Consider the following 21,004-nt stretch of genomic DNA (forward strand, 5'->3'; position numbering starts at 1 on the left):
CTTGGGGACCCTTCAGATTCTTAAAAACTATCAAGGACCCCAAAAGGCTTTTGTTGTGGGCTTAAGGAAGACATTTAAAAATATTAACTAATTAAAAACAAATCCATTACTTGTTAACATGCATAAAATTTTAAGTGAAAAATAGCTATATTTTTCAAAACGAAAAAAATAGTATATCTTTAGATCAATTAAAGTTTTAATATTGAAGCATCATAATAGTGTAAAGATGAAAACTAAATACAACAATGTCTACCAACACCACAACAGATACATAAGTTGCAGACTTCATACATTAGAATGTCATACAGGAGTTACAATGAACGCGTGAGAGCTACCTGTATCAACATGAGTAAATCTTAAAAATGTTGAATGAAAAAATACTTTTCACTTCTAGACTTTTTAGGAAAAACTGATAAACACATAAATTTTATATCTACATACATAGACAGTAAATTACCAAGCTGCGTGGGGATGGCTACCCAGATCCTGGGTCCCGGGACCCGAGAGACGAGAGATGGGCGCAGGGGAGAGGGTGGGGACGGGGAGGGCGGGGTGCAGTGACTCTGTATCCACGCTTTTTAAATTTCTTAAAACTGTCAAAGAAGATTGGAGGGAACTAAGACACTGCTTCACATTTTTGCAAATACCTCGTCTGGCTTCATGGAGGACAGTCTGGTCAAACAGTTCAGTCTGGTCCACTGCCCTCATCAGCTTCTGGAAAACTCCACTGGATGCTTGGGAGAGTGGGGTTGAAAGGCCAACATCCTGGTGTGGTGATACCCCCGGCAGCCCTGGGAACCTGCTCTAAGACCTCAGCTCTGTGCAGCTTTAAGCAAATCCCACGAAACTTCTCCCTCTGTTGGGGCAGTTGGCTGGCACTGCCAAGGCCTTCTCACGCTGCCTGCCTTAATTAAAATTAACTCAAAATAACATGAAGCTGATACTTTCCTAGCTCCAGTGTCATAAGACTAACTTCTACCTTTTTCAACCTTGTGACTACTTTCTTTATATCTCAGGTCCTGGAATCTTGTTCACAGAATAATGAATGTCAGAAGGGCTGGATTTCTGCGGGCTTACAAGTGGTGGCTCCATCTGACCAAGCTCCAGGTCTATATGGGACCATGTGGCTGACCGCCACACCAGACCTGCCTTCCTAGACATGTGGACTCTGGCTCCTGTGCCTGGGGTCCCCGCAGAGCTAAGCCTCAGGACATTTTTCCGGGTGGACTCTGGCTCCTGTCCCTGAGAGTCTCTGCACAGCTGATCCTCAGGGACACTTTTCTCGGTGGCCTCTGGCTCCTGTCCCTGGGGGTCTCTGCACAGCTGATTCTCAGGGACACTTTTCTCGGTGGCCTCTGGCTCCTGTCTCTGGGGGTCCCCGCGCAGCTTATCCTCAGGACACTATTCTGGGTGGACTCTGCCTCCTGTGCCTGGGGTCTCCGCGGAGCTGAGGACAGCGACGGGTGGGCTCATGGCTGCAGGTCCCGAGCGCCCAGCGGGAACCCGCCCGCGCTCCCTGGCGCCGCCGCCAGGGGCCGCCGCCGCACCCCCATGACACAGCAACAATAGGGGCCGCTCTGGCCGGTCCTCTGCGCGGCCCCCACTTCCGCCGGAAGGGACAGCTGGGGCGGGGGAGGGGCGGGACGGGGGCGATGGATGGTCTCCCTGGCCAATCGTCGGCGGGCCCGGCCCGGGCGCGCGGCCGCCGAGGCCCAATGGGCGATGAGAGCGGCAGGCGGGGCGGGCCGAGCGCGGGCTTCCGGCGGGGCGGCTGGCGCTGAGGAGGAAGACCGAGCCGGACGGCGCCGAGGGCCGAGCGCGGGGCGGGCCAGGTGCGGGGGCCGGTGGGGCAGGGCGGGCGGGGGGACGGGCGGCGGTGGCGGCGGGCATCTGGGGTCCCGACGGGCCTGGGCGGCTGTCCCTGCTCCGAGGGGCGGGCGGGCTGCGGTGCAGCGCCGGCCTCTGCTCCTCCAGGATGGCGACTTCGGGCGCGCTGTTCCCGAGCCTGGTGCCGGGCTCCCGCGGGTCCTCCAACAAATACTTGGTGGAGTTTCGGGCCGGGAAGATGTCGTTGAAAGGAACCACCGTGACCCCAGACAAGCGGAAAGGGCTGGTGTACATCCAGCAGACGGACGACTCCCTCATCCACTTCTGCTGGAAGGACAGGACGTCCGGGAACGTGGAGGACGTGAGTGCTGCTCCGACGTCGGCTCGGTGGCTGTCCCCAGCCGTGCTGCGTGGGGACCGTCCCCCCCCGGTGGTCACCCGTCACTGTGTGCGCCTCGAACTTGAATCGTGAGGGGCCTGGAGGAGTTTGTAGAAACCGGATCTTTATCACAGCCCTCGAGAAAGCTTTCTGGGGTTGTCCCTTTATTTAGTGCTTGTTCTTCATCCTGGGTGGTCTTTTGTCACACTCAAGAGCAGGTCAGAGTTGGAATTTGGTCCCCAGATGTCTTTACTAAAAATCCTTGAAGATCGCAAAGCCCATCTTCCCTGTTCGCTGCACTAAGCCCCTCTCCCGGCCCTCACTCGGGGGCCTGCCATTCGTGGTGGTATCTCTGACCCTGGCTCGTCCGCCCTGTGGGGACCCTGCTAGCGAGGGGCTTGGTGACTTGCCCACCTTTGCACCCCCTGCTCGTTACTCACCGCTACGTTAGATGAAGGGTCTGCCCTCTTTTCCTGGGAGACTGGGGGCTCAGGGATGCACGCTTGTGCGAGGCTGACCCTTCCTCTCTTGTGGCCTGCCAGGACTTGATCATCTTCCCTGATGACTGCGAGTTCAAGCGGGTGCCTCAGTGCCCCAGCGGGAGGGTCTATGTCCTCAAGTTCAAGGCGGGATCCAAGCGGCTCTTCTTTTGGATGCAGGTATGTGGAAGGGTCTGTTTTGTGTTTTGCCTTTTTTTGTCACCATGTAGTTAAGTTAGAAACTCGCTCACCATCTGGGGGAATTGGCTTTCACAAACCAACTGGTGCTGACTGAACTTGCCTGAGGCGTGGCACATAAGGGCTTCAGTGTTACCTGATGGTGAGGGCGGTGGGACTCTTATGGCTGCTTCGGGCTCCCCTTCGTGGTGTGGCATTCCCAGGTGGGCAGGCTGGGCCCTGTGTCACTGAAGCATCAACAGGTACTCTGTCTCTGGCTTGAATGCTTCTCAAAGCCCCTTCTCTGCCCCCTTTCCATGGTCACTGAGGCCCAAGAGCAGAGGTAGGGATGACCCAGTGTAGTCTCCCTGTCATATTTCTCACAGAAACAGTGTTTTCCCCAACCTCTCGTGAGCCCTGCCTCTTCCCTCAAGGTGTGTTCTAGAGGCCTCTGGGTGTCAACACAGGGCTTCTTACCCATAGCTGCAGAGTGTGTGTGGATTGAGCAGCTGCCACTCATTCTGCCACCTGTTGGCGGCTGTTGAGCTTATTTCCATGTCTTGTGCTATCCCAGGCAGTATTGCAAAGACTTACCTGTCACACAGATTATTTCCCGTATGTGTGCATAATCTGTAGGTTAAAAGCTAGAAGGAGGCTTGTGCATTTGAAAGAAATGCACACACATTTGCAGTTTGGACAGATATTGCCAGGGTTCCTTGCCAGAGGTTGAACTGCTGCCCTTACCCCAGGGATGGGGTGGGGGGACCATTTCTGTGAAGGGCCAGGGAGGAAGTATCTTCCTCTTTGTGTGGTGGGTGGTCTGTGCTGCAGCTGCTCACCACTGCCCAAGTAGTGTGAAAGCAGCCAAACAGCATATTGAAATGAATGGGCATAGTTGTGTTCCAATAAAACTTTATTTGCAAACACAGAATGGGGCCGTGGTTTGCTAACTGCAGAGGTAAAACATGTTTCTCCAGTTTTGCTGGGACACGTCATCAAACTTCTGTCACCTCCCATCTTCTTTATTTCTGATTTTATTCCTGTTGGATGCTTTTCTTCCCCCTTTGCCACAAGGGCAGGGACTGGGTCCGCCTTGTCCTCACTCTGTGTCCCAAGCACCCTGCAGATCTGTGGCAGGTGCTCAGGGACCTTGTCTCACAGTTCTGGGGGCAACTTGGAGGGTGACACTGTCTGATGATCCTGCACACACTTGAACCAGTGTATGCTCATTTGTTGAGGGCCTTCCGTGGCCTTTGGATAGTGGTTGAAGGAGACTGTATATAAAGAACCACACCCTAGATGACGGGAGGGGTTGCCCTGGAGGCTGCTAAGTACTGTCAAGGCTCTAATCTCCCCATTTGTGAGATGGGCATTGTCCAGCACCGGTGATTCTGGCAGATGGGACATTACAGGGTGAGTACTGTGCTCAGGAGGCGCCGCTGCTGTCCCTGTCAGGCGCCTAGGCTGGGTCCTGTCTTCTTGGTGACGTGTGGCCGTACACGGGTGATTTCATCTGAGTTCCCTTATCTGTAACCCTGTGGAGGATGGCTGTGGCAAGTGCTCAGAAGTGAGCCGCCATGTACCAGCTCCTCGCATCTGTTGCCTTGCTGTGGCTCTTACTGTGCCTTTCCCCTGCAGGAGCCCAAGACTGACCAGGATGAGGAGCACTGCCGCAAAGTCAACGAGTATCTCAACAACCCCCCGATGCCCGGGGCGCTGGGGGCGAGTGGGAGTGGAGGCCACGAGCTCTCTGCACTCGGCGGTAATGGTCCCTTCCAGTGTCTGCTGGGAGCTTGCAGTCCACTGCAGATGACTGGAGCCCTGGTGGTGCAGGCAGTCACTTTTAAGTGGAAATAGAAGATTCTAAGTTAGAGGACCCTGTTTTCAGTTCCTGGGTTTGTTCCCACTCCCATCTTCAAGGGTTAGGACGTGTCTGAGTTCTACCTCTGCTTCGTTTCAAGTGACGCTCACTGTACATTTGGGGGCAGCTGGAGCCTTCAGTGGCATGGGCGCCCTCCCCAGGTGCTGTGGGGTTGGTGCGGGGCTGAGCCCCTTGTGTTTTCCAGGTGAGGGCGGCCTGCAGAGCCTGCTGGGGAACATGAGTCACAGCCAGCTCATGCAGCTCATCGGACCGGCCGGCCTCGGAGGACTGGGTGAGGCACCAGCCCGGCTCTCTGGAGCCCTTGTTGCGGGTTGGACGGCTCCCGCTGCGGCTGCCACTGGAGTCAAGCCTGCGTTTCTATTCAGCTTTTGCTTGGCTCAGCCTGAGCAGCGCTGGTCCGAGAGTGTACCCTGCGCTGGCTCCCCTTTGGGAAGGCACCTGCTCGCTGTCAGCTGGGAGCTGGGTAGATGAGGCCTTCCTGGGAGGACCCCAGCTTGGCATGAGGGGAGTGTGGCCATAGGACGTCCTACCTGGGGCCACTGGTCCCACATCGGCCTGCCTGCTATCCACCTGTGTTGGGCACTGGCGGGTGTGCTGGACACGTGGGAAGTGCTCATTATGTTGGCTGTGGTTGGACTGAATTTTAATTTAATAGTGTAATGGGATGGAATAAGCTTCCAGGGCACAGGCCCGAGCTGTTGCCCACCCGCGTTCCCGAGGCCTCCCATGTTCACCACCATCCCTACTTGTCCCTTGGCATTGGTGTCAGATGTGCCAGCTGCTCTGGCCTGGGGAGGTGGGCTGGGCTCTCCTGGGTGGGCCGGGCTGTGGGACGTCCTGAGTATACGCCTCCTTTCTCCTCACAGGTGGGCTTGGGGCCCTGACAGGGCCGGGCCTGGCCAGCTTACTGGGGAGTGGAGGACCTCCAGCGAGCAGCTCTTCCTCCAGGTGAGTCCCACACCCTGCCACCGCCACACCAGTGCCACCTCGTGTCTCCTCCATAGGGAGACTCAATGCAGGAGATGGGGATGGACAAAATAAGCATCGGGGGAGGGTCTCTTTCATGGCAGAGCCCATTCCTGTGTGATAATCCCTGGACCTTTGGAGTAGGACTGACGTGTTGTAAGTGCCTTGTCACAGCATGGCTGCTACAGCACTGCCCTCGCTTTTCCCAGTTCCCGGAGCCAGTCGGCAGCGGTCACCCCATCCTCCACCACCTCTTCTACCCGTGCCACCCCAGCCCCTACTGCTCCAGCTGCTGCCTCAGCGACTAGTCCAAGCCCCGCACCCAGTTCAGGTGACGGAGCCAGCGCGGCAGCCAGCCCGACCCAGCCCATCCAGCTGAGTGACCTCCAGAGCATCCTAGCCACCATGAATGTGCCGGCTGGGCCGGGAGGCAGCCAGCAAGGTGAAGAGTGTGTTCCGTCGGCATGAAGCTGGGGGGGTGAAGGTGCCTGCTGTCCCTGTCCTGTTCCTTCGCTGGCTGGCTTTCTGAGACACAGGCTGAACGTGTCCCTGGGCCAAGCTGTTGCCCTGCATGTGGGCACTGGGGCACCGTGGCCATGGAGCAGATCCCGTGCTTGCCTACCCCTCGCCTCGCCAAGCCCAGCAGCTTCTAGGGCTTGGAGTCTATGCCGGCCTCCGTGTTGGCACCTGGGCTGGCTTGAGCCACTGATGGCCATGTGCTTACACCCTAGTGGACCTGGCCAGTGTGCTGACACCAGAGATCATGGCCCCCATCCTTGCCAATGCGGACGTCCAGGAGCGCCTGCTGCCCTACCTGCCCTCTGGAGAGTCACTGCCACAGACTGCGGATGAGATCCAGAACACGTTGACCTCGCCCCAGTTCCAGCAGGTAGGTGCTGCGGCCCAGGGTGCCCCCTGCTGCTCACTCAGGAGGGGGAGATACTCCGCTCCGCCTGCAGTGTATCCTGTCACCTTACATGTGTGACCTGCAGAGCTGGTGGCTCCCAGGCCTCAGTGCTTCTCCCTCTGCTGGCATCTCTGGGCCCTGCTCGAATTGGGTGCCTCGCAGCACATGGCTGAGCGTGCAGCCCCCTCACAAAGCTCAGCACGTGGCTCTTCCTTGCAGGCCCTGGGCATGTTCAGCGCAGCCTTGGCCTCGGGGCAACTGGGTCCCCTCATGTGCCAGTTTGGTCTGCCTGCGGAGGCCGTGGAGGCCGCCAACAAGGGCGGTAAGTACTTGCCTCCCTGCCTCATGGCCAAGGCCAGGGAAGAGCCCCCCTTTTTTTCCTTTCTCCCTCAGTTTGCATACTGCGGGGCTGACTGGTCGGGGCCCCGCTGTCTAATTTTTACCTCCCACCCCCTCTGATCAGCAGGCCTGGGCGAGGGCTTAGAAAAAGTGGCCTCGTGTTTTTAAATGAATTTTAGATGTGGAAGCATTTGCCAAAGCTATGCAGAACAATGCCAAATCCGAGCAGAAAGAGGACGACACAAAAGACAAGAAAGATGAAGAGGAAGATATGAGTTTAGATTAAGTTATTTGCTGTCTTAAGGAATTAGAAATCCTAGTCCTGTGAGTCTAGTAGTGGCGTTTGTGATTCGTTGCATATCCTCACCTGTTTAAGCTCACTAATAAATAAAAGTTTTCTCTTTTATCTGCCAACTCTAGTTCTTCTTTGTGCCCACAATGAGTTGCAGTGGTCCCTCCCCTTCTTGGCAGGACAGGAGCTGATGTGAGAGCTGCCCCTTACCCAGCCTCTGCAGGTTTTCATTGTGAAAGTTTTGACTTAATGGTGTGCGACAGTCACTTGGTGCCGGGTCGCTGGGAGGAGATTAGGGGAGGTGAAGTATCTCCGAGGTCGTCCCCCACGGGCCTACCTGCCTCTGCATCGGGCCCAAGTGCCTGACCTGCTTGGGACTTCATTTCTTTTCAAATTTAAAGTCAACACTTAGTTAGAGGGAAGGTGCTTTTTAATTTTTGTCTTAAGAAGGAACCAGTGACTTACAGATCTTTTATACTATTAAAAATTGGTGAAAGGAGATAAAAAGTATAAAAACCCCATTTTACAGTGTTTTATCCTTTTTTTAAAAAAGATATAATTTAAACCATTTCCAGAAATAAGATCTATCACCCGTAGAACCTAGAGTCTAGATACACACACAAACTCTGTCTGTGAAACATACGGTGGTGAATGGAGGGGCTGTGTGAATTTCTAAGCTGTGTAGAGGGCCAGGGGCTTGAGGAGGCAGGACAGGTGGTAGCCGGGTGCCACAGCAGTGGCCCTGACCCTGCCTGCCTGGCCAGCCCACTGCAGCTGCCTGTCCCTGCTGCACCTGGCCTGGGCTTCAGCAGAGGTGGCTGCTGCTGCCACCATGTCGGAGAAGTGTGAGAGGGCGAGCACAGCCACGGCTGGGGGTGGGAGGCAGCTGCACTATGGGGCTGGGCAGCCGCTGGCCCCCACTGCCCCCTGGACCCCTGCAGTGTGAGTCACAGCGACAGGGGACCTGTTCACCACCAGCTTCCTCATGCAGCCATGGTAGGCTGGAGGCCCAGGGCTTGCCCAGGTGGGCGGTCCAGGCTGCGCCGGTGTGGGCTCTGGGTGCAGGGAAGATGGAGGTAAGGTGGTTGGAGTGGGTCCCAAGGGCCCTCCCGTGCATTGGTCACCCACCTGCCTGTCCAGCTTTAGCCACCTTGCTGCCCCATCACGGGAGAGTGGGGTGGGAGTTGGGTTACCCAGGGCCTGCCCAAGGGGGGCAGCTACCCCACCTAGGCTGAGGCCAGACTCACCAGGCAGGCCCCCGAGGTGCAGAGGTGCTGGGACACCGGCCAAGGCTGCCGGCAAGGGGCCCATGGTGTGGTTGCTCTGTGTGTCCACCTCCAGCCGGAGCATGTTCCCGCCTTTGATAGCTGCAGGACAGACTCCTCATGGCTGGGCCCTCCCAGCCCAGCCACAGCCCTACCCACTGCCACGGCTGGCCCCGCCCAGGTTCCCTGTTGTGCAGAAGGGTGGGAGGTGGGGTGTCCCTGGCAGGGTAGGGGCCCTTCACCTGCCACACGGTGCCACTGCCCATCACACAGTGCTGTGGGGCGCCTCACCCATGTAGAGAACTCGCCTGCTCCGTTGTCTGCCCGCAGCAGGACCTGGGGTAGGGGGAAGGGTCAGGCCCTGCCAACCCAAGACCCCCAGAGTGAGGAGGTGAAGCCCGAGTGCCGAAGCCCCCAGCAGGCTTACCTGCTTCTTGAACACCTGCAACTGCAGGTATGGGGGGCCCTGGATCTGGCCCAGGTGGAAGATCAGGCCCGTGGCTGCCAGGGGCCGCACCTCCAGCTCCAGAACCACATCAGGCAGCGTGGCCCCCAGGAGGTCTGTGGGGAGGAGCTGTGATGGGAGAGGAAGGCCCAGCCCCTTCCCAGAACCTCCCAGAACCCTGGCGTGGCTCCTCCCCCACCTTGCCTGGTGTCACCAGTGCCCACAGACCTAGGGTGACGACTCCCCCACTGCCAGGGAAGAACAGGCCCTCCTCCAGGGGGCCTGAGATGCAAGGTGTGACCCCCACTGTCCGTGTGGGGGCCCCCAGCCGCCGCCCATCCAGCCTCAGTCTCTTCACACAGCCGCTGAAGCCGGTGGCCACCTGTGGGGAACAGACGGACCTGGGTTAGGCCCCGGGGCCGCTGGGGAAGGTGGACGCTGGTGAGGCCAGGCCAGAGGCAGGGGCTGGGGTGAGACAGTTCTCACTGGCAGCTTGGTGTTGTGGCTGCCAGTAGGGAGGCCCCCCACAAAGAGGGTGTGGGGCCGAGGGCCCTCTTCCTCCCCCTGGGGCTGCTGGCGGGGGCTCTCCTGGCTCCAGGCCCGGATCCCGTCTGTCACCAGCTGGATTCGATGCTTCTCCCAGCGCACCAACACCTGGGGGTGAGCAGGGGGAAGGTCAGGCAGGTGCTCACAGGACCATGCCCATGTCTCCTAGCCCCAGCCCCTCACCATGTGCCACTGGCCAGCCCGGGAGTGCTGGCGGCTCTGGACGCGGAGCAGAGGCCCAGGGCCTTCCGTCTGAGCAACAAAGTGTCCGTGGCTCAAGAAGAGTGCCAGGGAGGGGCTGCTGGTCGTCAGGGGGGCCACAAAGAGCACGAGGCCCTGGGGGGCACGAGGGCGGACGAGCAGCGAGAGGTGGGTCCTGGAAGTCAAGCAAGGTGTCAGCCTAGGCAGCCCCTCTGTACCCCCCAAGCCCGGCCCTGCCTTACCAGTCCCTGTAGGGGGCCAGGACGCCTGCAAACTCCAGGTGACTGGACAGGAACCCCCCAAACTGGTAGGTGTCTCGGATGGTCCTGAGGTGAAGGGGTGGTGTGCAGGCAGGGTCCTGGGTGGACTGACGGCTGCGGCGGGAGGCCTGTGGGCATGGACAGGATGCAGGGACCATCTGCGTGGGGCCTCCCTAGCCCCTGATCTGCTTTCACACCAGCCCTGGTGCTCACCTTCCGAGCTGCAGCGCGGAGTCCTTGTGGCCCCTGCCCTGGGGTCTGGTTGCGAGGAGCCAGGGCACAGCCAGTGCTCACGTTGACGCCGCCCACATTCTGCTGCAGGTCAAACACGCGCTGCGGCCCCATGAGGCTGTGGAGGGTGGTGGCCAGTCAGCAGCTGGGGTGGGCATCTGGGACCGTGCCCCCCCACACCAGCCTAGCTCACCGCTGCACAAAAACATTGCTGATGCAGCCACTAAAGTTGTGGAAGGTGTTGGACTCAGGCAGTCCTCCCAGGAGGAGCCATGGTGACCCCTCAGGCTGGGGCTGCAGCCCAGGGTGTGTCCCCCGGTGGGATCTCATCTGTTGGAGCTGGTCGTCCACATACAGCCAGACCCTGGGAGACGGGAGGGCGGTGTGTGCCCAGCCCTGCCTGACCCTTCCTTCAGGGCCAGGCTTCACCCCCCGCCCTGAGGAGAACAGGCCCAAACGGGTGTAGGTGGGGCTTACCCTGTCGTGTTGCTGTAGAAGGCAACATAGTGGGGGGCACCATCGGCGAAGCCCCCTCGAGTTTTCACCTCAGTCCTTAGAAGCCGGAGGGTCACATGGCCCTGCTGCAGGGACACCTGGCATGGACCATCCTGGGGACAGCAGCCAGGTCAGCCAGCCAGGCCAAGGGTGCAAACTCACTCCCTCCAGCCTCCTGAGCAGGTAGGCGGGCAGCTGCGGGCAGGGAGAGGCCCAGGTACACTGCAGGGGGTGCAGGGGTAGGCTCACCGGAGATGCTCGGTAGTATAGCAGACCGGTGTCCTGGGTGCTGAGGAAGCCAAAGCCAGAGTAGACATCGCCACTGAGGGGTGCCACATCAGGGAGCGCCAGGGGCAGGAAGCCGTAGCCGTTGAAAGTCATGGCACGTCCCACCTGCGGAGGCCATCCCTGAGTGCCCGCCCTGCCTATTGGGAGAGGGCGCTGCCCAGCTGGGTCTCGGGAGGGCGGCTCACCAGCAGGTCCGCAGTGCAGCCAGAGCTGACGCCCGTTGTGTTCAGCCTCTTGAGGTCCACGTACTTGCCCAGGGCTTTGATCCCCTTAACGCAGCCGCGGATGGAGCCTCCCAAGGGGAAGAGCCGCCGCAGGCTACGGGTATGAGGGTCAGGGGTGGCCTCCTCTGAGCCCCAGCCCAGGCACGCTGGGTCCCACCACCCCGAGGCACCGTATCCTCACCTTGGGGGCAGCTGGTCGGGCGGTGCGCCCCCCAGGTAGTAGGCATCAGCAAGCTCCAGCATGTTGTCCTGCTCCACGCTGAACACTGTAGCCCGCTCCACACGCACCAGCACGCGCTTGCGGCCACCCCCCAGCAGGAACACCTGGATCTGGAGGGCACCGGAGCGGGTGTCGGGGTGAGCAGTGGCCCGCCAGCCCTCCCTGCCATGCCCCGTCCTACCCGCTGCTCCCCCGCCCGCTCTGGCCTCACCGCCTTGCTGGCCGCAGAGAGGGGTGGCGGGGGCTGCAGCGGGATGGCCTCGCTCAGGCCGGTGCCAAAGTCATAGAGAAGCACGAGGCTGCCCTCACGCACCGCCAGGCACAGGAACTGGCTCTAGTGAGACAGAGGACAGGGTCAGTGTGGGCAAAGTCATAGAGAAGCACGAGGCTGCCCTCACGCACCGCCAGGCACAGGAACTGGCTCTAGTGAGACAGAGGACAGGGTCAGTGTGGGCAAGGATGGGGTGCAGGGCGGGCAGGGGCGGGCCATGCCTGGTGCTTCAGGAAGAAGATGACCCCGCTGTAGGACACGAGCCGTAGCTCCTGCTCGAAGCGCTTGGTGTTGCTCATCTGACTCTCAAAGCTGATGCGGGCGAAGCCAGAGCCATCCAGGAAGGAGCCGTCTGTTAGCCACGGGTCCCCAGTCGACTTGGACCTGCAGGTCAGAGGTTTTGGGCTCAGCGGAGAGCAGGGTGAGCCGGGGCGCTGGGGCCAGGCTGCACGTACCGGGCACAAGGCTTATCCACCGCCGTGTTGAGCTGAAAGGTCCTCTCAAAGTTGTAGAGACTGACCACCTCCTCGTTCAGTGTGTCCATCTCGATGCAGCCCTGGTAGCCGGGGAAGCGAAGCGGGCTGGGGGGCTGTGGGCACAGCACACAGTCAGGGCGCCTGGACCGAGGCACTTCCCCACCCAGCACAGACCAGTGGGAACTCAGGCTGCAGCAGGATGGACTGAGACGAGACACCTAGAGGCACTTCCCAGGACAAGAGGTGCAGGGCTGCTGAGCCTGCTCCAAGGCTGCCCTGAGGCTGGGCCAGGCTCACCGTGAAGTTGCTGGGGTACCCCCCCACGTAGAAGACGAAGTCGTCAGGCCGCAGGCTGAGCAGCCCCTCTGCCCCAGGGGCCACAGTGTCACCTTTGGTCTCATGGATCATTTGCTTCTCCACCGTGACGGACATGTGGCCAAACTGGAGGGTTCTGAGGGCAGACGTGTGGGTGAGGAGAGTCCCCGGGCCCTGCACCCAGCCCTCTCCTAGAGCCTCCCACCTGTCAATGCTGATGGCTGCAAACTGCTCCCCGATATCCTCGTCGATGCTAAGGGCTGTGGGCCCAGCCTCCCCAAGCCGGTACACCCAGTGCACCTTCTGGTTGCGCAGAGATACACCCATGTAGTCCCCAGTGGCCTGCGTGGCGGAGGAGATATAGTCAGGACAGGGACCAAGCACCACCCTGTAACAACCAGATGCTTGTGCGGCCCCAGGCCATCCAGCCTGCCCCCACCTGGCGGCTGCCCATGTACAGCACAAAGTGGTCCCCTGTGTCCTGCCCGGGTGCTGGCTCTGGGCTCTGCAGGTAGAACTTGAGGGCGGTGTAGGCAGCAAGGTCAGAGAGGTCCCGTGGGGCACGCAGCTGCACCCCTGAGCGTCCGTTGAACTTCATGGGCACCTTGACCTGGTGGACAGTGCCTGTCAGTATCCACCATCCGGCCTCCTGGAGCCCACCTTCCCCTGGGACTCGCGCTTACCTTGCTGGCAGCACCCCGGGCCTGGGCGATGAGCTCCCGCACACGGCCGATGCTGGTGGACAGGGCCAGGCTGGCGTTGTGTGCCCCACGGTTCTCCAGGAGGCTCAGCTTGGCCAGTAGCTGTGGCAGTGTCTTTTCCAGGGTAGACACTGCAGGGTGGGAGGCGGCCCTCAGACTGTGCCTCCCCACCCCACCCACCCCCAGGAGGGGCACATGAGGGCTGCTGCCCACCTGAGCGGCCTGCATCCAGCACTGCCTGACCCAGGTCCTGGCCCCGCAGGCCCCCGAACTGGCCCTGCCAGTGCTCCAGGTTTCTTTGCATGTCCTGCAGCTGGGACTGCACACGAGCAGCTGTGTCCTGGGCTTCAGCAGCCACAGCCTTAGCGTGAGTGATCTTCTGGCTCGTCTCGTCTGTGGCAGGAGGGCAGGCTCAGCAGGAGGGTGGCGAGAACCTTTCTGACTTCATGACTCTAGGTCCCTTGGCTGGGCCAGCAACAGGGACATTGACCCCCACCAGAGATCTTGTGAGACCCTCCTGCCCTGTAGCTTAGCACTGTCAAAACCAATCCTCAGTGCCCCCCAGATGTCCTTCCCATCCCAGGACAGGCACCAGCCTCCCTCCCACCAACCCTCTGGCAACCATGGAGACCCCCTGAAAACCTGGTCAGATCCTGTCCTCTTTGGCCCGAACCCTCTCTGAGTAGGAGCCACGATCCTTGCTGGCCGAGGCCCCACCTGGCCCCTGGGCTCCAGCTATGCTGAGAAGCCCTTCCTGTGAGTCAACAGGCTCATCTGCGGGGAGCTCCAACTCCCCCTCCACCAGAGCCACCCCACCTGCTGCACCTTCACGTCTGTGGGAAGTGCTCCCGTGGCCTGTGTCTGCACCGAACGCCCAGGCTGTTGGGTTCGTTGTCTGTGTCCCTGGCCAGAGGCACATCCCTGGGGAGGCATCCTGTGGTCCCAGCATCTGGTCCTGTGTTGCCCATTAGGAGCCTCCTCCCACCACACGTGGCCAACGTCACAGCCCTACTGCATGGTGGCTAGCATGGCACCTCGGGGCAGAGCCAGGCATATCATTCACCTCTGGGGATGCAGCAGTGCCAGGCGAGGCCAGGCAAGGCTCCAACATACCTGTATCCATGGCCAGCATGGCCTGCACATCCTGGATTTGGGCCGCCAGCTGGTCCTTCCTGGCCCGGACGTCTCGAAGCTGGGTCCCAGTGCCCTGGAGGACGGCCTGCGCTGTGGGGGAGGAAGCTTCAGTCCCTAGGAGTCCCCACCCCAGCATGTGGGTGTGACCACCTTGGTCCTCCTGACTCAGGAGGACCAAGGCTGACATGCTCATGGACAGAGACACCGGGCCCTTAGCTTAGGTGGATGTTTGGAGCCCCATCTTGGGGCAGCCCAGTTCCCTGAAGACCTCTGGTCCCACGGAAGGTGTAATCCTCCCATTTTACAGACAAAACAACAGAGGCTTAGAGGAGCCAGTACCCTGGTTCTCAGGGCTCCTGGGCGCCCCACACCTGCCCTTTCTCTTCCAACAGCACAGCATGCACGTGACCCTCAGGCCAGCAAGGCAATGAGTCCACAGATGAGCAGGAAAAATCACTATTGGTTCCACGTCATCCTGCCTCCTGGCACCTTGGTGGCAGCCAGCGCCCCCTGAGAGGCTATCCCTCTCTGGCTATGGCCCTTGGCACAGGCCAAGGTGAATGATAGGCCTTTGCAGGGGTCCTGGGGTGGACACATTGAGCAGGCAGGGAGCGGGATTCACACACAGGGCAGCTGCCTCCAGGCCTCCACACTTTCCACCCTGAGTCACCCGGTGACAATCCATAGGCCCCACGCACAGATGCAGCCTGGAGGCTGAGGGTCCCCACGAGGCCTGGATGCCCAGGTGGCCCCCAAGGTGCCCCGTGGACCCCGGCACTCACCATGGCCCAGTCGCTGCTGTTCCCCGAGGACGGCCTCCTCCAGTGCACTGCTGTTGGCCAGCAGCTGCTGGGCTCGGGCCGCCAGGCCCCGCTGCACCACTGTCTGCGGACATGAGGATGGAGGCAGCTCACACCCACCTGGTGGGAGGTGGGGGTGGGCGGAGGCTCAGGCTGGGGCTGCAGGAGGGCCAGGCCTCACCGTCCACGCGTGGTTCGCCTGCTGCAGAGCCTGGCCGGAGGCAGTCTCAGCAGCCTGCACGGCTTGCAGGATGCTGCCATAGGCATTGGCGGCCTCGATGGCCCTCTGGATGAAGCGGTCCTGGTTAACACCGAGGATGATGCTGTGGCCAGAGGTGGGAGGGTCAAAGGGGCATTTTGGGTGGGGGGGCACCAGCACCTTGAGCCTGGCTCGCCTCCTCCTGCCATCACAGCAGGAGGCCAGCCAGCTGCCACGTCCAACCCTGGGCCCTTGTCACGCCCTCCCGCCAGCCAGGTGCACCGCTCCTGCTGCTTCCTGCCAATCTGGGCCCTGACTTCCTTTGGGGCGAGGAAGGCCAGCACCTTAGGGGACAGGGGTTTCTCCCTCAAGGATCCCTCACACATCAGTGGCCTCTCCAGGCCCCGGCTGGGGCTTCAGTTGCATCCCCAGGGTGGGCCAGGGTCCCTGCTCTTTGGGCCATGCACCTGGACAGGTTGAGGGCCAGCTGGTCCAGCTGCTCTGCATGGGCCTCGGCGGCCTCCACCAAATCCACCTTGCCGCTGGCAGGGGAGAAGGCCCCCATCTTCTGCAGCAGTGGTGCCCACGCCCCATCCAGGCTGGCAGCGAGGTGCTCAAACTCCTAGGGGCAGGTGGGGTTAGCAGGACCTCATCCCGACCCCGGCCCTGGGACCCTGAGGGTGCACCCTGCATGAGCTGCTGGGGAGGGGGTGTGACGGGCCGGGGGCTGTGCTTACCTCCTTGGCCTGGTCCATGCCATGCAGAAGCCCAGAGACTCGCGCCAGGGTGTCACTGGCGGCCTGCAGAATGGCCTTCACGGTGGTGTTGTCCTGGGATAGCTCCTGCTTCCATTGCTGAAGCATTTGGGGACAACGAGGGTGAGGAGTGGGACAGGAGTACAGGAAGCGAGGGGCAAAAGGGGGTTGTGGGGGAGGAAGGGTGTGAGAGCGGAGAGCGGGAGACAGAGCAGGAGCTGGGCCCCTCACCAGCGCCTCTTCCAGGCGCTCCTGGTTGCGGCTGTTGAGCTCTTTAGCCTCCTGTGTGGTGCCTACTGCCCGGTTCAGTGCCTCGCGCAGGTCCATGAGGCCAGCCTCGTGCTGGGCCAGCTGGTCACGGGTGCGAGTGGCCAGTGCCTGGTTCTCCTCCCAGAGGCTAGTCAGCTGCTTCTGCACGTGGGCCAGCACTGGCCAAGAGCCGGGTGTGTGGCTCGTCATGCCAGTGGCCATATCCTTTCATGACCTCTGGTCTCCACCTGGTCCCTCCCTGCTGCCCGCCGGCCCCCACCTGCCCCTTGGAAGACAACCTGACGCCACTCCATGCTGGCCTCAGCCCAGGCCTCACAGGCCGAGTCCCTCCCGCTCCCACCCGTCTGACGGGCCACACCACTCACATCTCTGGGCTTCAGCCAGCTCGGCCTCAGCTGCTGCCCGTGGGGCCTCCAGGTCATGGGCCCGTATCTCCTTGAGCAGCCGCTCCACTTCGGCCAGTGTCTGGCGCAGCTGCTTGCCTGATGGTGCTGAGGCGTTTGCCGGCAACAGGTGGCCTGTCTGAGACTCAAGCTCTGTGGGGGTGGGGAGCCATCAGGGCTTGGGGCTGGCCTGATGCTCAAGCATCCTCACCAGCACACCAGCAAAGAACCTGAGAATGTCCTGGATGGCCCCTCTTGCCCACCCCCTCGCCTCCCGCAGCCCCCGCCCCAGCACCCTGTAACTGTCTGCCCAGCCTGCTCCTCAGGCTGCTTGCCGGGCCACCCCCTGCCCACTGGCCAGCTCTCAGCTGGATTCACACTTCTGACCCTCCAGATAAGCCAGGTCCCCGTTACGCAGGCTCAGGGAGCCCTAGTCTCTCATCTTGATCGCACGTCTCACTTGTAATTAAGGAGTTCACGAGCGTGAACATCTGGCTGGTGTATACTCCCAGGGGGGCTGAGGAAGGGGTCCACAGGCCCTCATGCCCTGGCCACACGCCTGACTCTACTCTGCTGTTTACTCCAGAGGCGCCATCTCCCCATCTAAACACATAGAGCCTGCCAGTCTTTCAAGGCCCAGCTCAGATGGTGGCCCTTCAGGGAGCCCTGGCCCTCTGAAGGTGGCCCTCCTTGCCGTGAGTCCAAAGCATCGGTCAGCTGAGCATCACCTACCGCTCAGGGCGCGGGCCGCCGCCTGGATGGCCACCCGCAGTGTCTGCACCCGGCCCAGTGTGGCATCTGTGCTGTCCAGCAGCTGGCCTGCCCGGTCTCGGGCCCCCGCGGCCTGTGGGTGCAGTGCCCCATCAGCCCACAGCCCCTGCTGATGTGGGCATGTTGGGGCCTGAGCTGAGGGTCAGGGGTGGCAAGGGAATGGGGGGTGGCCTGATGGTCCTGAGGGACAAGGGCCTCTGGGGTGAGGAGTCTCCTGGGGGGGTTGTGGAGGGGAGGGTCCCTGGGTCCTGCCTGGCTGCCCAGCTGCTGTGCGTCCTGCCCGAGGCTTGCACTTTGCCGCTCCAGTGCTTCCAGCTGCCGGGCTGTCTCGTGGCGGGGACCCGGGGGGATCCGGAGCTGGCTCTGGGAAAGGGAGAGTAAAGTGAGGGCCTGCAGGGGGAAGGGGACAGGAAGGCTGCGGCCGTTGGGTACCTGCAGGTCAGTAATAGAGGCTTCCAGCCTGTGCAACCGGGCCCAGGCCATGGAGCTGGCGTTGATGTTGCGCAGCTGTTCACGGATGGCAGGCAGGAGGGCAGCGGCACGCTCCAGGTCATCCAGGAGCAGGACTACACAGTGGTCACACACTGGGGGTCAGGGAAGGGGAGCATGGGTCACCTAGGGTCACGAGGCCAGCATAGGGTCACAGGCTAGGGTGAGGGGCAAAGGGTCAGCCAGGAGAGTGAGGCCACACAGGGGATACAGTGGGGTCAGTGCAAGGGGACAGGGCCAGCACCAGAGTCATGGTGGCAGCCAGGGGAGTAGGGAATGAAGGCAATGGGGTCAGTGTGAGCTCATGGGGTCAACATAGGGTCACAAGACTAACAGAGGGCTCATGGGGTCAGCATAGGGGTCACGGAACTGGTACTAGAGACTGAGCTGTGATGAAGGTGACAAGGTTAGTGGGGGATCAGAGGTCAGCATGGGGATCCCAGGGTCAGCTGAAAGGTTATCATGGGGGTGAGGAGGCCAGCAGAGAACTGGCGGGGCCAGGAAGCCAGCACTAGGATAGCTGGGCAGGGTCCAGGGCCAGCGGGGGTCAGCTGGTGGGGTGGGTTCAGTGTTGGGGCCACAGCACTGACTTAGGGGCCGGGAGCTGAGTGTGGTGTTAGCATGGAGTCACAGGGTCCTCTGGGAAACTGAGAGGGACCATTGGGAACACTCTGGGAGGCTGAGGCTAACACAAGGGTCACCAAGTCAGTGTAGGGAGCCCTGACCACCCAGGTGGAGGTGGGAGGGTAGAAAGACAGGAGGGGTGTGGCGCAGGGCCCACCTTCGCAGTGGACACTGTGGCCCCCTGGCCCTCCTGGCACGGGCACCTGGTGCTGCTGGCTGCAGGTATCACAGCGCTCCCCGCTGAGCCCCGCAGGGCAGGTGCAGCGGCCCGTGTGCGGGTCGCAGTGGCCCTCCGGGCACTGGCAGCCTATAGCAGGAGGGGCAGGTGAGTGGGGTGGGCCCAGGGCCTCAGGGTGCCCCACGAGGCCTGCCCACCCTCCTGTGGCCACCCGCACTCACGCCTGCAGCCCTGCTCGGGGAGCCCCCAGTGGCCAGGAGCACACTCGCGACACTGGGGTCCCCCGGCCCCTGGTCGGCAGCGGCACTGCCCGCTCTGGGGGTGGCACTCGGGGCTCTCAGCGGCCGGTCCACAGGCGCATGGGCGGCAGCCCCCACAGCCGTCGAAGCCGAAGTGTCCTTCCTGTGGCACAGGCTGTGGTCATGGCCCTGTCTAGCCCTTAAGACCACACTTCCTGCAGCCTGAAAGCTGGATCCCAGCCCCGGGGTGGGCCTCCAACCCTCAGGGCTTCCCCCTCCACCCCGAGGCCCCTCCCCTCAAGCATAGCTCCTCCCTGTGCCCCACCCCTCCTAAGGCACCACCAGGCAGCCCACCTGACAGCTGTCACAGCGCCGCCCTGCCACGCCCGCCTTGCACAGGCAGCGCCCGCTGTGGGGGTCGCAGGCCTCTGTCCCACATGGGGAGCAGTCACACCCTGCAGAAGGGAGATGTGATGATGGACTTGGACCCTCCTCCACCCCCCTGGAAGCCCTTACAAGTCCCAAACCCTCCACTTTTCATTGATCAAGGCTCCCTGTACCACACAGTGGCCCGCTCACTCAGGGTCCTTGCCTGGCCCTCCCCACCCCACAGCCCACAATTGCCCACTGGGACCTGGCCAGGCATACCCTGTCCCAGCTGGGCCCCTGTCCCAGGCACATGGCCAGCCCCTAGGTACACCCAGGAGGTCCCCAGCCCTGTGCGACCCTCTGTGCCCACGCCTACGGGTGCAGTTGCCAGGCAGCAGGGCGTTGCCATAGAAACCAGGAGCGCAACTCTCGCAGCGGGGTCCAGTGGTGTGGCGCAGGCAGCCGCGGCAGGCGCCCGTCAGGGGGTCACAGTCACTGAAGAGCATGTTGGGGTCACCATTGCCACTGCAGTCACAGGGCTGACACGAGCTGCCCAGCACCAGTGGGTTCCCGAAGAAGCCGGGTGCACACCTGGGGGCGGGGGCAGCACGTCATTGGCCTGTGCTACCCCCTGCTGCCACACTCTGCTCCATGCTGCCCCTCCACCTGCCCACCGCTGGCTCACCGCTCACAAGAGGCCCCTGCGTAGCCCGGCTTGCATAGGCACTGTGTGCGGCCACCTCTCAGGATGCAGCCCTCAGCGAAGCTGCAAGAACAGAACCATGGGCCACACACATCTGCACACCACCCGGCCCTGGGCAGTGCCAGGCTAGGCCAGGCACCAAGTGTGGGAGTCCCTACCTAATGGGCCCACCCCAGCTGCTGGGACCTCTACAGAGGACTGTGTGAGCCCAACCAGCTGCCAGATGGTGGGGCTCCAGGGGACAAGGCTGTGAAGGGACTGTGGCCACTGTCTGGGGTTTTGACCCTGGAGGGGCTGGCACCACTTACTTGTTGGACGGCACTGCAAGGGGGCAAGGGCAGCTGATACAGGGAGCTGTGGGGTCCTCGGACCTGCTGCTCACAAAGCCAGCCTGGCAGCGCTCACAGTGGTCCCCCTCGGTGTTGTGCTGGCAGCCCTGGGGCAGAGGGGGCAGTCAGCTGACAGTAGAGGCCCACATCCTGCTGTTAGGGTCAATCCCCACCCCAGCCCTGCCAGGAACTCCATGCCCAAGGCCAGCCAGGGCCCTACCCAGGGCACCTCTCTTCTCTCTGGATCTCAGTTTACCTGTGACTACAGCCCTGAAGGGTGAGTCTTCTCTGGTATGCCTGATTAAGCCCTTGGTGGCTGCCCCTCCCCCAACCAGGCCCCCACTCACCATGCAGATGCCAGAGCCAGGGAGACAGCGGTCTGAATGGCCGTGGCACCGACAGGGGACACATCGGCCCAGGAAGAGACCTTTGATGTCCCGGTAATAGCCAGGGGCACATTCCTAGGGGAGGTGGGGGTGGGACATCAGTGATAAGGAAAGGAGGCAGGTCCAGCCCAAAGCTGTGGTGGATCAGGGAGGTGCTCACACATCAGACCCTCGGGAATACTGCATTCA

The 21,004-nt window shown here is 61.5% G+C and overlaps 2 protein-coding genes across 2 annotated transcripts in view; one reads left to right on the top strand and one right to left on the bottom strand.

Annotated features, from left to right (window-relative positions):
• Positions 1-1,747: 1,747 nt before the first annotated feature.
• On the top strand, positions 1,748-7,370 carry ADRM1 (ADRM1 26S proteasome ubiquitin receptor). The gene is made up of 10 exons (XM_063102385.1): positions 1,748-1,832; positions 1,975-2,188; positions 2,749-2,865; positions 4,501-4,624; positions 4,929-5,015; positions 5,611-5,692; positions 5,920-6,152; positions 6,442-6,599; positions 6,837-6,939; positions 7,136-7,370. Exons 2-10 carry the CDS (start codon positions 1,976-1,978, stop codon positions 7,240-7,242), a joined length of 1,224 nt encoding a protein of 407 aa, XP_062958455.1. The 5' UTR covers positions 1,748-1,832; position 1,975; the 3' UTR covers positions 7,243-7,370.
• Positions 7,371-7,743: 373 nt separating this feature from the next.
• Positions 7,744-21,004, bottom strand: part of LAMA5 (laminin subunit alpha 5) — a 48,141-nt gene continuing 34,880 nt past the window's right edge. Inside the window, exons 42-80 of the mRNA XM_063092986.1 lie at positions 20,777-20,890; positions 20,409-20,536; positions 20,083-20,163; positions 19,774-19,988; positions 19,383-19,483; positions 19,011-19,191; positions 18,769-18,918; positions 17,931-18,082; positions 17,751-17,861; positions 17,460-17,571; positions 16,710-16,880; positions 16,306-16,502; positions 16,057-16,173; positions 15,787-15,941; positions 15,302-15,443; positions 15,103-15,205; positions 14,300-14,410; positions 13,400-13,579; positions 13,169-13,317; positions 12,925-13,095; positions 12,691-12,827; positions 12,468-12,621; positions 12,150-12,283; positions 11,916-12,078; positions 11,635-11,757; positions 11,385-11,533; positions 11,165-11,297; positions 10,941-11,084; positions 10,674-10,804; positions 10,390-10,560; positions 10,179-10,314; positions 9,948-10,093; positions 9,688-9,880; positions 9,445-9,612; positions 9,187-9,340; positions 8,941-9,074; positions 8,756-8,849; positions 8,496-8,615; positions 7,744-8,303 (exon numbers count right to left, since the gene is read on the bottom strand). Of these exons, the coding sequence (XP_062949056.1) occupies positions 8,140-8,303; positions 8,496-8,615; positions 8,756-8,849; positions 8,941-9,074; positions 9,187-9,340; positions 9,445-9,612; positions 9,688-9,880; positions 9,948-10,093; positions 10,179-10,314; positions 10,390-10,560; positions 10,674-10,804; positions 10,941-11,084; positions 11,165-11,297; positions 11,385-11,533; positions 11,635-11,757; positions 11,916-12,078; positions 12,150-12,283; positions 12,468-12,621; positions 12,691-12,827; positions 12,925-13,095; positions 13,169-13,317; positions 13,400-13,579; positions 14,300-14,410; positions 15,103-15,205; positions 15,302-15,443; positions 15,787-15,941; positions 16,057-16,173; positions 16,306-16,502; positions 16,710-16,880; positions 17,460-17,571; positions 17,751-17,861; positions 17,931-18,082; positions 18,769-18,918; positions 19,011-19,191; positions 19,383-19,483; positions 19,774-19,988; positions 20,083-20,163; positions 20,409-20,536; positions 20,777-20,890 (5,589 nt within the window). The 3' untranslated portion in view covers positions 7,744-8,139. The remainder of the gene's footprint in view (positions 8,304-8,495; positions 8,616-8,755; positions 8,850-8,940; positions 9,075-9,186; positions 9,341-9,444; positions 9,613-9,687; positions 9,881-9,947; positions 10,094-10,178; positions 10,315-10,389; positions 10,561-10,673; positions 10,805-10,940; positions 11,085-11,164; positions 11,298-11,384; positions 11,534-11,634; positions 11,758-11,915; positions 12,079-12,149; positions 12,284-12,467; positions 12,622-12,690; positions 12,828-12,924; positions 13,096-13,168; positions 13,318-13,399; positions 13,580-14,299; positions 14,411-15,102; positions 15,206-15,301; positions 15,444-15,786; positions 15,942-16,056; positions 16,174-16,305; positions 16,503-16,709; positions 16,881-17,459; positions 17,572-17,750; positions 17,862-17,930; positions 18,083-18,768; positions 18,919-19,010; positions 19,192-19,382; positions 19,484-19,773; positions 19,989-20,082; positions 20,164-20,408; positions 20,537-20,776; positions 20,891-21,004) is intronic.

This window comes from Cynocephalus volans, chromosome 1, assembly GCF_027409185.1.
Source record: "Cynocephalus volans isolate mCynVol1 chromosome 1, mCynVol1.pri, whole genome shotgun sequence".
Classification (NCBI taxonomy): Eukaryota; Metazoa; Chordata; class Mammalia; order Dermoptera; family Cynocephalidae; genus Cynocephalus; species Cynocephalus volans.

Bases quoted from the DNA above. Each gene is read 5' to 3' on its own strand.
- ADRM1 (XM_063102385.1), top strand. From the start codon at position 1,976: ATGGCGACTTCGGGCGCGCTGTTCCCGAGCCTGGTGCCGGGCTCCCGC. The intron at 5,016-5,610 runs GTGAGGCACCAG...TTCTCCTCACAG, and splicing joins GGCCGGCCTCGGAGGACTGG to GTGGGCTTGGGGCCCTGACA. The intron at 6,940-7,135 runs GTAAGTACTTGC...AATGAATTTTAG, and splicing joins GGAGGCCGCCAACAAGGGCG to ATGTGGAAGCATTTGCCAAA.